This window comes from Colias croceus, chromosome 5, assembly GCF_905220415.1.
Source record: "Colias croceus chromosome 5, ilColCroc2.1".
Taxonomy (NCBI): Eukaryota; Metazoa; Arthropoda; class Insecta; order Lepidoptera; family Pieridae; genus Colias; species Colias croceus.
The window spans coordinates 9,163,390-9,178,002 of NC_059541.1; the positions used below are offsets into that span (position 1 = coordinate 9,163,390).

A 14,613-nucleotide genomic window follows, 5' to 3' on the forward strand; every position below is an offset into this window, starting at 1 on the left:
AAGATATTTTGTGGATATAGGTACTAACAGTATGAGGACAGGGTTTATATTTCAATTATTAAATACATTACAATAATTAACGTAAATTATGATTTCGGGATCGTTACATATAATATTCGAAATTTACAAAGTATTTATAATATTATGTGTTTAAACGTGAAAAAAAATATAGACCGCTTCATTGAATTGTAATTTGTAATAGTACAAAAAGGAGACCGTACTATAAAGATTTGTAAATATGGACTTTAAGTATTTTAAGTAAAATATTTTGTTTTCCAAAATGTGGTTTTATTTTAATCCCTAACAACATTAACATTACGAATTTCGAAGGTACCCAGGTACCTACCTTATTTATTTATAAAAAATCTGAAAAGCATAAAAGAAACGAAATTGGAACATTAATTCCCACTGATAACCTTATCAGGCTAGAGCCGAAGAAAAACCCATTCGACTTTTGTTAAACACAATAAAAATGAAAGACGTCATTTGGATGTAATGATATTCGTACTTAGGATTCGTACATACAATGCTCATAAGCCCCGCATTTGTGTTGCCGAAATTGACGAAACTTCAATTTGCGATAAAACAACAGTAACAAGATTTGTCTATTTACCTTAAAAGCTTTTATACCTATAATCAATGTTTTAATGGAATTTCAAAGGTAAGGTACGAAGTACGAGAATAAATGGAATTCATTACAGTCCCTAATGGGAATACATTCAATGTTATCATACGATGAAATTAGGCAATCTAAATTATTTGAATAGATCACGTTCCTCTATAATTTCGTTAATTGCGTTGAATTTATGGCGAGATTTTCTTAGTACTTTACTGCATAGTGTTTGTATCTCAATGTACAAGTTTTCCTCAAATTAACGAGCATATACCATTTTCTAAAATTGCATAATCTCATATTTTATTCTCTATATTTTTCAATACTATCAGAGACTAGCAAAAATGTGAATAGTAGTAGCACATGGCAGTAGTTATCTAAACCAAATTAGTTCACTAACAAAAAATATAGATAAACTTTCGGGTGATAAATTAAAGCAGTACATATATACTAATTTATTGAGGTTGTAATAAAACTACACGTGTAACTATGGTTACATATTTTATTAACATTTGTAACAATATATCAGGTAGTGTTTATATATCTTATCAATAATTTTAAATGTAGAAAAATCCAGAGAAAGTTTATTATTCACTTAATAAGTTCTAAAGAGCGTGCTTTATCAAGCCAATCGGTTCTAGCTACGTAGGTGCCGCCGATCACCCTCATGCCGGTGAAACCAGTCCTTCCGTGGAGCACTCTGAAGTTATCGAATGCCAGAATTGTACCTGAAAAAGTAATGTAAAATATTGTAAGTTAAAACAACGTTGCAGGTTTTTGTAATCTTAAAATTTACACAGTTTTTTTAACTCATGGTGTTAAGGTAGTATAGTTATTTTGAAGCAACTAAGCGTTGATCATGCTTAGTTTGTTTTTGCTAAACTTTTTGGTTAAATTTAGTGGGTGATTATTTATTTTTATATTTAATTCTGAAAGTTGTTTCTACTGGCGACTGATAAGAACCTCATTGCTTTGTTTTGATAAATAACCTTAAAAGTAAATTTCTCTCATATCGCCCCCATATCGGGAGATGCATGAATATTCATGGGCACTTATAAATTATATATTATTCATACATAATTTCTAATATTCATTGAACAAGTTTTGATAATGAAATAATACGTTTAACTTGTGCCGTTTAAAATGAAATATTAAATATGTAAATAGTACCTATCGTGGAAAGCCCGTAAACTAAATGAAATTCGTGACCACAGAATTAGATATAGTTTAAGTTACAAATAAAATCTATATACTAACCGAACATGACGTCATAGAATAAATACTTGCAAGTATCAAATATACGTTACAATAATTTAGAGTTGCTATAACAGGGTTTAGTGTGATGAATCGATCTTAACCACGAAACAGGTGCTGCATCGAATATTAATTTCCACGAACTAGATTGGCAAACAGTTTTCAATTAATATAATATAGACCTCAATATAACTAACCTGGTTTTAATTTAAACTGCCATTGGCACGCTGGATCTTCTATATACTTAGCGAAATTCTTCATTGAGCGGTAATACGCTCTGCATTCTTCAGGCTTATCGAAAGCGATTGGTGCTCGGTCGAATGAATTAAACCTGAAATGAAGGAAACATTTCTTATAAATTCATGAATAAACATTATTACTTTGAAGTTAAATTTCTTTAGGCGTATTGAGAGTAAAATTTCAAGGTCACGTCATGGTACCTAATACCTACCGCCACTTCATGGAATAAGACGACGATTTCGGTATCTTTGAATCTTACCAAAGAAGTTTCCCCACTGACATCTTGTGCTCGGCACACGCTCTTTTTTTAGTTTAGTAATCGCAAACATATTAAATGTTAATTTATATTATTAGTTTAGTGCCAATAGCAGTACGCCAGTTAACTATAACACTCTTTGATGTTTGTTTTCTAGTTTTAAATGAGAAATTTCAAACCTGTATTTACCTGATAGCCTTAAGATCTCCGAATCTATCCAATTCAATAGCTGGGGCCGCATATCTATATGAATGTCCATCGAACATATACTCTGCTTCAACATTGTATTGGGTCAAAAATGCGAAGTCTTCAGGATGCTCCTCTTTTAATCTATTTGCTGCGTAAAAACCATCGGAGACGACGCTCTCTCCTCCAATACCGTCATGTCGCAGGCAGTGGAATACTTGGAGACTGAAAATGAATACAGATTATTGATAAAGAATTACTAAAAATACTTCAAGTTAAATTTTGGAATGGCAATTAATCTTTATTTAGTATTTCTAAGTCGTTTTTTATCACTTTGAATATAACATTGTCTGGTTTCGTTGTCAATTACGAATATTAGGTACATTGTATATTTATGATACATTGCCCTTTACAGTTAACTGCTTTATCCATAATATCGTTTAAAAGCTTCTTTAAACAAAAAAAAAGCAACCTTCCCAAGCAATGATAAGTCATTATTGTTTAAGATTAACAGTTCAATTTATGTAAAAAAAAAACGAATTACCCAGCTGGTTCCGTAAAAGAAGATAGATCTGTGTGTTGTTGAAGAGCAATATTCATGTACGCTGTATCATTGACTCCAGGCTCTGGGCTGATGGTCCACATTCCACCGAAAAGGGTATTCTGGATTCCACCTAGCGCTTTGCAAACCACTTCTGTTGCTTCTAATGTAGGTTCAACCTTAAAAAATAATCATTAATTAGTTTATAAAATAGTTCTATAAATTAAAGTATTATTTATTTTATTATTATTTTATTTTTACATACATAGATTCCTTACAGCTATTTGTATTACAATATTTATAATTAACTTTAACAAAACAACACGCCAATAAAAGGGAATACCAATAATAAGACAGTTTTTAGTTTTATATTGGGTTTAAAACGAAAATATTAAATCTGCGTACGGTCACATTCGTACCTACTGCCCCTACCACCGATATACTCGGTTGTATATTATTGTTTCCACGCTACAACAATAATTATTATAAAGTTAACGTAGCGTTTTGTATAGGTATACTATGCTATAATGGTCCTATGATATATAAAAAAGCTAGATACGTTACCCGCTCTCTATTTTGGCAAGAAAAAACTCAGCTAAGTGCCCGAGTTTCACTTAGTCACGCACCATTCAGCGTCGTGGCTGGACGTTCTTTTTATATTTTAATCGGCAGTTGTTATTACGAAGTACATGAGTGAGACATGTATTATGTCTCGTGCGTGAGAGTGAAAGAGAGAACAACTGTATTGGTGATAATGCGTTAGTAAGTAGGTATATATTAATTACGCTGTTTTTTAGTGCACTGATGTTGGCGTATGCCGCGTCTACTAGTATAATAAGGTCATTGTAATGGTCTACATAATAATATCTCATAATAATATAATCGTGATGTTCTAGAACTACATTAATTTCTTTTGAATTATATAATTAATAACTTTACTTGTTCAACAAACGCCAGTCCATAGTCGAGAAGAGATTGAAATATTAGTTTGGCTCCATCGGTGCTGTTAATAAATGTGTGAGCTGGGATTCTAGCAACTTCTGGAACTTTCCCCCGCCATAACTTTGGCGCCATTCTTCGGCTGTTGCTCCAAATTTTGTTGTGGAATTGTAGTAAGAAGTCTGGTGTGTATGTAGATACGTGGTCATCGTTCCCTATAAAATATAGTAAAATAATATTGTATAGGTACTCTTTTGATTATACTGTTATATTTTACGCATAAAGTGTGATACTTCGTTATTTTTATATGTTTATTAGTTAAAAGTATTTTCTTAAATAAGAAATTCATGTTCTCGTTTATATGCCATCGGCACATATCATGTGCTATCAAAATCCAACGCGCTTAGGTATTGCGTGTTTGGTACGAAAACCAAGATCATTAAAGCAAGGCATTTGAAAATGTGCAGAAAGAAAAGAAACTAATTATAGTCGTTATACTTACAAATAACAGTGAGGCCTGATTTATTAAATTCTATTTCTTGAAAAGATACATCAGGAAGGTCTAAAATATGAAAAGCTCTTTGTTTCGTTGCTGCGTTGAAGCATTTTGAACATCTACAATATTTACAGAAAAATAAAATTAGCCATCAAAATTGCTTAATATCTTATAACATTTATTAAACATCTTACAAATATTCATAAAGATTTCATATTCGATTCTATAATCATTGGTAAATCGAGAACAACCAAGAGAAAAACTATACGTCATCCCTATGATCTTCGATTAGTTGCATTTATATATAGCAAAAACAAAATTAAAAATAAATATCTAAAGGTTGCGTGTTTATCGCATGCTCTTTGGTATGATAATAAATTTTATTTATAGATAAATAAGATCAGTTGTTGACATTCAAAAATGCACGCGTAGCTTCTAGATACGATGACGCAGTGGAGCGAGACGAGAATGTTCTAACAATGATAAATTAACGCATAAATTGTGAGCACTGGGGTATTTTTGCGAAATTAAACATTAACTATTCATAATAAAGGAAAATCGTATTTAGAAATCCTCAGTCCTCAATTTGGATGATGAAAAATGAAAATATTATATGAAAAAATATTGAATAATTTTTATGAAACTCGTATACAACCTGCAATTATCTCGGAGCCAGCAATCTTCAAATGTTATAGTCTCTCCATCATCAAATTTAACGTTTAAAGTTGTTCCCTTTCTCTGAACGCTTTCAATTTCTAGAACAAAAAACATTTGGTCAGTTATTTGCTTCGCATTTCATTATCACATCTACAATTATTAATGAAAAATAATTGTGTAGCCTTATATAAGATACATAATACATATAATATTATTAAATACCTAGATTTATTCGCCTTTGTTTGAATATGTTATGTAATAATATCGCAATTTTAGCGGAAAATGCGGCAAGATAAAGCTCTAAGTATGATGCTAATTTATATCGAATACCTATAAACTTATAACAATTCCGTCTAAAGCGAAAAATGAATATTTCATGTATAAAAAATAAATATTATTTTTAAATTTTGTTAAACATCATTCAAGGCAGAACAGATTTTTAAGATTCTGCAAACATATCCGCTAAGGGCTAAAGAAGACACTAATTTCACATGGAATACGTAACACATCCCAAAGTAGGTAAATCAAACCCGTCTCTTGCGCGTAATTACGAATTCTAAAGGCAATACAAACACTGGATCGTGATTTACAGCCGCAACAAGTTTGTTTTTGCGCTAATTAGCACGCCTTTAGGATTAACATCGGATGTAAGCTTTTCTCCCGACATGTGTTGCCAACCGCAAAAACTTTCGTTCTAATGACTGCTATCTTTTTATCGTCAGCGCTTGAGATTTTACTTTCAAAATTATATGTTGATCTATTGCACAAAACATTCGGTTATTTAAAAAAAGGACGTGTGTGCCGATCACACGTGTCAGAAGTGAAACTTCTTTGGCAAGATTCAAAGATACATACCAAAATCGTCACCTTACTCAATGACGATTTTGGTATGACGTCTTTTTTGTATGTCACGTAATTATGTGACTGTATTGCACTGACGCGACCTTGAAATTTTACCCTAAACACGCCTAAAGAAGTATCCCTTAAAAAAATTTGATTAGGAACTATCGCAGAAATGTAGATTGTAGTTAAGTTATTCCCAGAAATATTAATTTGTGAACAGGTAATATGTATTTAAATACGCGTAATCCAATGAAAACCCTTTTGGGATTTAAGTAAATTTATACAATAAAACCGTCCATTGCTCAGTTTCGATACCCCGTTTTAATTATTCATTCCATCTTTATTACATATAAATCCTTATTCATAATTTTGATCCTTTTGGGCTACCTATCGCGAGGCCGCAACCAAATTGTATAACGAGCGGCAAAAGTTTGTTTTAATTCATTATTATACTTTAAGTAATTAAAATTACATTAGGTACTAAAGAGTAACGCAAAAAATAACGATGGATTGAGATATTATTATATAACTACTAGATAATAAATATAATAAATCTGTTACTGATAATTATTGTTTGAAATTTCTTTCGAAAGTTCTCGGCGGTTCTTAACTGTGAGATAAATCTGATATATATAACCTGTATATAACAATAACATGTCAACATTTTATTGGACTACGTATGAGTTATTTACCACCGCTAATGTTCACGGCCAATTTATGCATATTAAACATGATAGAATAAGATTTGTTTATTAAATTTTATATTATACGCTGGCGGTTTTAACTATAATTACTGCAGTAACCATCTGATCTGTCTGTCATATTATTTTTCAATATAATACCACTTGTTTTCATCGCGGCCAGCCACCGTAATTGAATTACCGACCACAAAGCGAAGGTCTATGAATTATTCAATGTGTATCGGCCTATACAACATGCTTCCTGTAAAAACGGTTCAGTAATATGTTCCCTTTTATCAGGAATTTAATACGCCTTTAATAAAAGCAATATTGACGGGTTCCCGCTGGAATTATTCGATCAACATGTTAAATAGATACCTATTTGTTGTTTAATTTAACGGTACTTTAGGCACATTGTTTACCGATTGAGTGACTTTATTTATGGAGTAATTTGCATTTAAGATTATGTGAATCATGACAAACACATAGTAATAATAGTTCATTGCAGTTTATCAAGCCATATATTGGCACTATTTCAATTAATTTTTTTAAATTTGGAAATCTCAGATGAATTCTACTGTTTTCTTTATCTAAATTTATCTTGAGAATTAATTGTAACAAAATTCGGTGGTGAGAAAAATTGTTAGTTTTATACTAAGCCTTTATGAAAGACCATTCCAATCTTATGAGTTGAAATATAAAATATTAAATAGGTGTTCACATCCATATTGTATTTGTACACTATCCTCTCTGTCAAAGTGTTCGTTCCAGATAACTAACTTGCCTAAAGTTGTGACCTAGCAATTTTGGTGCGAACTTTTCGATTGCCTTTGCGACAACAAAGTTTATCTTAGAACTTGATTGTGACATAGAGAATCAAATAAGCAAGAGGAAAGTAGAATGTCCTGTAACGCAAACTTTGAGGTTCATTAGTTCTTCAAATATATAAAATGATCAAGATGAATAAAACCGACTTCATATAGCATTGATAAGATATCTACACTAATATTATAAAGAGGAAAACTTTGTTTGTTTGTTTGATTGTAATGAATGGGCTCATAAACTACTGGACCGATTTTAAAAATTCAAGTAATATAGGATAGGTTTTATCCCGGAAATTCCACGGGAACGGGAACTATGCGAGTTTTTCTTTGAAACCGCGGACGGAGCCGCCGGCGTAAAGCTAGTATTATATAAAGGTATATTCTAAAAAATACAGGAAAATTTCGGACAGTTTCAGATGTGGTTTCAGTAGGTTTATATTCTTTCAAATATTTCAATCATCTTTAGAGGACTTGAAACTGAATAAGTATAAAATAAGGAATGTATAAATATGTAACGAATCAGAAATATAATCGAGAAAAATTAAAGCAAATATAAGCATGAACTTAAATTATTATATTTTCGCAATGGAACTCCGCATATGTGCATGTATTATCTCTTATAATTGTCTAGAATGTTATTTATCAATTTGACACTTATGTAGATACTTTAATAAAATATGTTATTATTGAATATAATCGCAATTTTATGGACTAAAAAAATTCCACATATTGCTTATAATCATATAAATCGGTCCATTGCTTTTGGAAGATATCGACATAATTATACATATCGACTAATATTTTATTGATATTATTCTCATAATAATTGTGAAAGTTATAAGAACTTGTATCTATTTACTTGGCATGAAACTATTTTAAAATATTCGACTGCAAATTTGTTAAATAATATACGTTTTTACTGAGATTAATTATAATTATTTATCCTTGCTCTATCAATACTCATAAGGTTAATGTGGTTAATATTATACAAATTGTTCTTGACATAATTATAGCATACAATGTCAATGTTTACAATATAGTTTCATATGAACCAGTCAACGTGTCGATTAAAATTAGAGGATATAAGCTTCTTGTTGTGAATAATTACACAATAAAAATAAATGTTCGATTACTCTATCGATTCGATTATCTAATAATTTTAAAGAAATTAGATTTAAATTTTAAAACCAAAGAAGTTAAGTAAACTAGACTAGCCTAGAACTAGTGTGGCTAGAGAAGGTTACTCTATTGCGCAATTGCTACGATTGTTCTGCTTAAAAAACTTTATTTATTTTTATTTCAAAACTGGATACCTACCCAAAATTGTGATTTTCTAAGTTGGTAATAATGAAAATAAGATAAATAATAAGATTAATTTTAAATATATTAAAATAAAATAAAAATGTGTGCGTGTACACACGTAAGAAGTGCAACTTCTTTATAACCTTTAATTTTCAAAAAAATATTTAATATATGCAACTTTACAGAAATACGAATCACGCGTTGTAGGGATAAGAAAAAGATGGCGCGTAACGGAAAAATGTCACGCGTAACGAAAAAATATTACACAAACATTTTTTCCAGCCCCGATAAAGAAATAATTCAATAAATATCAAGTACGATATAGATTATATTCTATTGATACTGTTATTTGCGAGTTGTTTATACAATAATAATATAATAAATTAGATAATTAGACGTTTGATGAACGACTCGGGCTCGGGCGGGCTCAAATCTGTATTGAGCCGTTTGTATTACAAAATTTCAATTAAAAATATGTTTACATCCTCTTCATATTTTTCTTAATTTTTTATGGCCAGCTAAATCTTAAAAAAGGCGCATTGTAAATAATTGACCCATCTAAATAAATTCGAAGGCATATTAAAAAATACTTATAGGTAAATATACTATTTCCAAATAGAAAACCATGTAATAATTTATAATTATCGAAATAAAAAAATGTGAAACACCGGAGTTTTAATAGGTAACAAAACCAATCATTTTGTAAATAATAATTCAATAATTAGGTAGATTCTTAAATACGCTCATGACTTGAAATTCTTATAAAAAACTTACCCCTCATATTCGCAAACACTTAGCAAACACAAGACGTATAGACACTTCGACACGCTTATGACAAACTCCCAACTTCCAACAAGAATATATAATACTGCTATGATGAAGTAAACAATAATCCAAGTCAGTATTTATCAATGATCTTTATTAATAATATACAGGGTGTTCTGTTGTCGGTGTAGTATGCTAAATTAAATGTGTAAGTAGTTTTGCATACGCTGAATACATCAAAATACTTTATTAACAAACTACTTAACCACAAAAAACGTTTATTAGATTTTTCTTAAACTCTATGTGTAATCTATGTGTTTTCTTAAACTATATCTGTGTTTATGAAAACGCAAGCGTTGGAATGTGGGTGTTGAGCACGCTTGAGCCGTATCCTATTACCCTTTCCAGTCCTTTGTTGCTCTCGTAGCTATTCAGTCCTTTCTCTAGCTCATTTTTTTACAGTAATCCATTTGTAGAGGCGTTAGGTCTGCAAACGAAGATAAACCAGTTGCCAGTGAGAGATGTGCATTGAGATTTTTAAAAATTTATCGAAAAAAATGCATCAAGGATCAGCGTATGAAAGGGTATAACTTCTATTGCACATACTGTATAGTACCCAAGCGGCGCAGGCGGAACCCCCTGTATAGTTTATTATGAGTGGCAGTAAAAAACTCATGCAATATTTATAAATAACAATGTTTACCTTTATTGTCGGTAGTTAAAATCGTAAGAGAGTTGATGAAATCAATTCTCTAGTTGGGCAATTCATAAATATATAGAATTATTTAAGTCTGTCTGTCAGTTTGCCTTTAGTTTGGATACACAGCTAGATCGATTTTAATGAAATTGACACATTATATAACGAAAAGTTCACTTTACATATTTAAATATTTAAATTTCGGGAACATTTTCACACATGGCACGATCTGATCCCATACTAAGCTTTTCGCTTGTGTTATGGAAACCAGATGACTGATAAACATACATAATATACTTATAAATAAATACTTATATAGATAACTAGCTTTCCGCCTGCGGCTCCGCCCGCGGTTTCAAAGAAAAACTCGCATATTCCCGTTCCCATGGGATTTCCGGGATAAAACCTATCCTATATTACTCGTGGATAATGTAGCTTTTGAATGGTGAAAGAATTTTTAAAATCGGTCCAGTAGTTTATGAGTTTTCCTCTTTATAATATTAGTGTAGATTAACACCCAGACACAGAGCAAACATCTATGTTCATCACACAAATATTTACCCCGGGTGGGAAACGAACGCAGTTTTTCGGTTTTTCGTTAATTAATAAGAAAATGCTTCAAATGTCACCAACTAAGTGGTTTAATCTTTGTTTTATTTTGAACTTAAGATGATATTGGATTTGGTTTTTTTAACGTCAACAAGCAAATGAGCGGTAAAGCCATCTGATGTAAGTGGTCACAGTGATCAGTGGTTTTTGTTGAAGTCCCCAATGCCGTAGTTTTTCAGGAGCAGCGCAGGTTAGGTATATTTTTAAAGTTTCACCGTTATTAGAAATAGGAGGATGGTACAGCTACAATTTACCTCCAAAAATATTAATTTTACATTGGATCGTCCGATTCTTACGTACTTCATACCTTTCTATAGGTATGAAATAATTCTTCAGAGAAAAAAGATTTCCCATTATAGATTCTTATAAGGTTCTTAATTAGTGACTTATTAAATTATAATTTAAATTAATCTCTAATTTAATTATTTTTTTATCTGTGAAATTAATTGAAATAATTGAATTTTATTTAATGCCAATTATTTTTATATTTAGAGGACTTTATCGTCTGAGACTGAAAATTTTGAATTCGAAGTTACAGTCACAATAACGAAAAATCTAATTCTGTTCTCTCATCTCTCATTTTACACGGATATCAAGATTGGATTAGAAATAAGGATAAACTATTTAGCTAGATTCAAATATAATTTAACAACGGCCTTGTCGATCTGGTCACTTTTACTAAATTTTAATAAATCTTATAATATTTATAAATCTCGTGTCACAATGTTTGTCTTCAATGGACTCCTAAACCACTTAACCGATTATAATAAAATTCGCACACCATGTGTTGTTCGATCCAACTTGAGAGATAGGATAGTTTAAATTTCAAATCGTTTTAGAGAAAGCGGGCGAAGCCGCGGGCGGTAAGCTAGTATATTATTGTATAATGTAAAACATTTTAATAAATTGCTTTACATTATACAATAGAAGCTAGTAGTTCTTTACAAAACATAAAAGTGCACTAACATAATTTGTTGAAAAATCAAGAAGATAAGGTACATAGACTACGCATATTCTGACTACACGCGAGAAAAGCCGCGGGAGGTAGCTAACCTAAAATATAACAGACGATACAAATAACTCAAAGAATGTTTATTATATAATAACTACAAGATAAAATATCGGAGGAATAAATACATAACATTCATGTCGCCATTCTTATTGATAACAATTTATTACTATTATGTAGTGTTATCTACAATTTCTGTCACAGCAAAAGTCTTTAACGTAACTTTAAATATGTATATTAAACCACATTAAAACAAAATAGTCTTATCTCTTAGATAATATAATATATAATAGGTACATAGATTTGATATCGTTTTAGTCAATTGTGGACAGAACTTTTATCTCATTTATTTTGTTGGTTGGTTTTCAACTATTTTCATACCGAAATTCATCCAAATAACTATTGTGATGTAGCCATGAAAGCGCAGACAGACATATTGTGTATGTGAAAGTTTGAGTGCTAATCCTTATGCATCCATGAATATATTATAAAACAGAATGCACATTGCACAAGAAAAAGATTTCCAATTTCAGTTGCAATTCATTTTATTTCAAGTTAAAACGTTCATTGGCGAGTAGGTACTCCTACGGACACTACGTGGCTCTTATAAAATCAGATTCTCTACAGTTCTCTGGAAACTTTTACAGTTTTACTGGCCACAGCTGAAGTTTATTCGTGCATTATGCACATTAAACTCGACCAGGTGCTGTTTAAAATAAAACCTAGAGGTGACCGTTCGGTAATAATACCTACTCCGAATTTATTAACCTTTGAGTTTTAATCTTTGTTGATAATGTTTTGTATGTAATGTATTTTTCCCGTTTTCCTTGTAATATCAAATGTAATTTGTTCGTAGATAAGAATAGCAATAACTATTTGACTTATAAATATACACACGTCACACGTGCTTTTTATCTTATTGCTCAGGGTTATTAAGATATACCTACTGTCATATTATGCTTAAAAATGCGAGCATTTAACTGCACTCATATACGATAGTCGATAGATAACATTTAAGCCTGATACCTGATTTCTTTCAGCAAATAAAACATAATCATAATATAGAACATTCATATAATTCATCCCTAAATTCACCCCAAATAGGAAATCTATACAAAAAAGTTAAAAACTGTCAACATGTATGCGACATTCAAAACGGCAAACCTTTGAAGATACCGCAAAGGTTAAACATTTATGTTTATTCATTGTGAGGGTTGATCCTGCTATTGTCAGATTGGGATTTTATGTCATGGAAGGAATTTTTGTTTTGGAAATTGTGTATTTGTTTCGCATTTATTTACAGAATAATAGAGTACCTATTTTTTTTAATTAATTATAGGTAACGGTCAAAATTTTGTAAATACTTATGTAATAAATTTTCTTAGGTACGTGTGCCTATTTCTTTCTCTTTAAATATTGTTTAATACAATAATAATACTTAAATACATAATAAGTACAACTAATAATTTATTCAATTATTAGATACATTATTTCTAAACGAAGCGACAGTTTATTACTAGGTATACTAAAAAGTCCTATTTTTACACGTGAATAACAACTACTCTTACCTCAGATCATACTTGCAAGTTAATAATAAAAATCCCTGACAAGTTCTCGGAAAATCTTGCTACAAAATATGCTCGTTTCTTGAGCTCTTCACGTAAACGCACATAGAGACATTTAGCATGAATCTATTGCCGTTCGATCGATGCCGCTATAATACATCATTCTCGAAGAAGATTGAGTGTAAGGCACTTTATATGCCATAATTTTATTACGTAACTTTATGGCGGTATTAAAGAAAAACGGTTTATCGCACGTTACGAACATGTTTTGTGGACTCTTAAGGATTTACGACGCACAAAAATATATTTTGAGTAAAATGTATTAGAAAAACGTTATAAAACTACGTCGTATAATTCTGTGCTGACGTAGATATGTAGAAGCAATTATCTGTCAAAGTTACTGTTTTTCCGAGCAACTACGAAGTTTTTCAGAACAAAAATATTAACTAGGTACCGAGAGTTTATACTACGAGATCATATTATTATTACGATGTAATGTAATTTCTTTCGTCTTATCGTCATTATTTTGCTATCATAATCTAAGCATACTATGATGATTATATAAGTATTACGAAAATATAGTGTGTTTTGCAGTACACTATATAATATCTTACGAAATATATGTTTTTAACTGATACATAATGTAAACAGAATAATATATCAAGAAGCATTTCATTTCTGGTGTGAAGTTAACAAAAGAGACCAAATCAATTAAGTTTTCCAATCAAAGATTATTCAATAAAAATGAATATTATGTAGATGTGTCCAATTGAAAGCGGAGGCGTAAATAACTCTTTTGTTCTTCGACAACGTCAATATTTGCGATGTTCCAATTTCGTTTGAGCGACTTTTTATTTATTTAGCTTTTAAAAGAAATGAGGATGTTTATCCAGTTATTTTAAACATGTAAATTAGATTATTCCTACTTATCACTTTAAAAATATAATTTTGTTGAAAACTTACCAATAACAAGATGACAAATAATAAGATAATATTTTCTGTTTTGTTTTATTCCTTTTTTAACAAAAATATTAAAACATCTTTATTTACTTTTGAATGATAGTTTCAATCTAGACATCGTTATTGGCAGCTGTCATTTTGTAAACTTTCGAACAATATCTAACTTCGAAATTGATG

General features: G+C 30.6%; 1 protein-coding gene across 1 annotated transcript; it reads right to left on the bottom strand.

Annotated features, from left to right (window-relative positions):
* Positions 1-1,100: 1,100 nt before the first annotated feature.
* Positions 1,101-9,715, bottom strand: LOC123692045 (trimethyllysine dioxygenase, mitochondrial-like). Its single transcript, XM_045636665.1, has 8 exons — positions 9,606-9,715; positions 5,181-5,280; positions 4,532-4,644; positions 4,030-4,244; positions 3,094-3,269; positions 2,553-2,774; positions 2,065-2,198; positions 1,101-1,341 (listed from the first exon to the last, which is right to left on the bottom strand). Exons 1-8 carry the CDS (start codon positions 9,610-9,612, stop codon positions 1,205-1,207), a joined length of 1,104 nt encoding a protein of 367 aa, XP_045492621.1. The 5' UTR covers positions 9,613-9,715; the 3' UTR covers positions 1,101-1,204.
* Between the last annotated feature and the right edge of the window lie 4,898 nt (positions 9,716-14,613).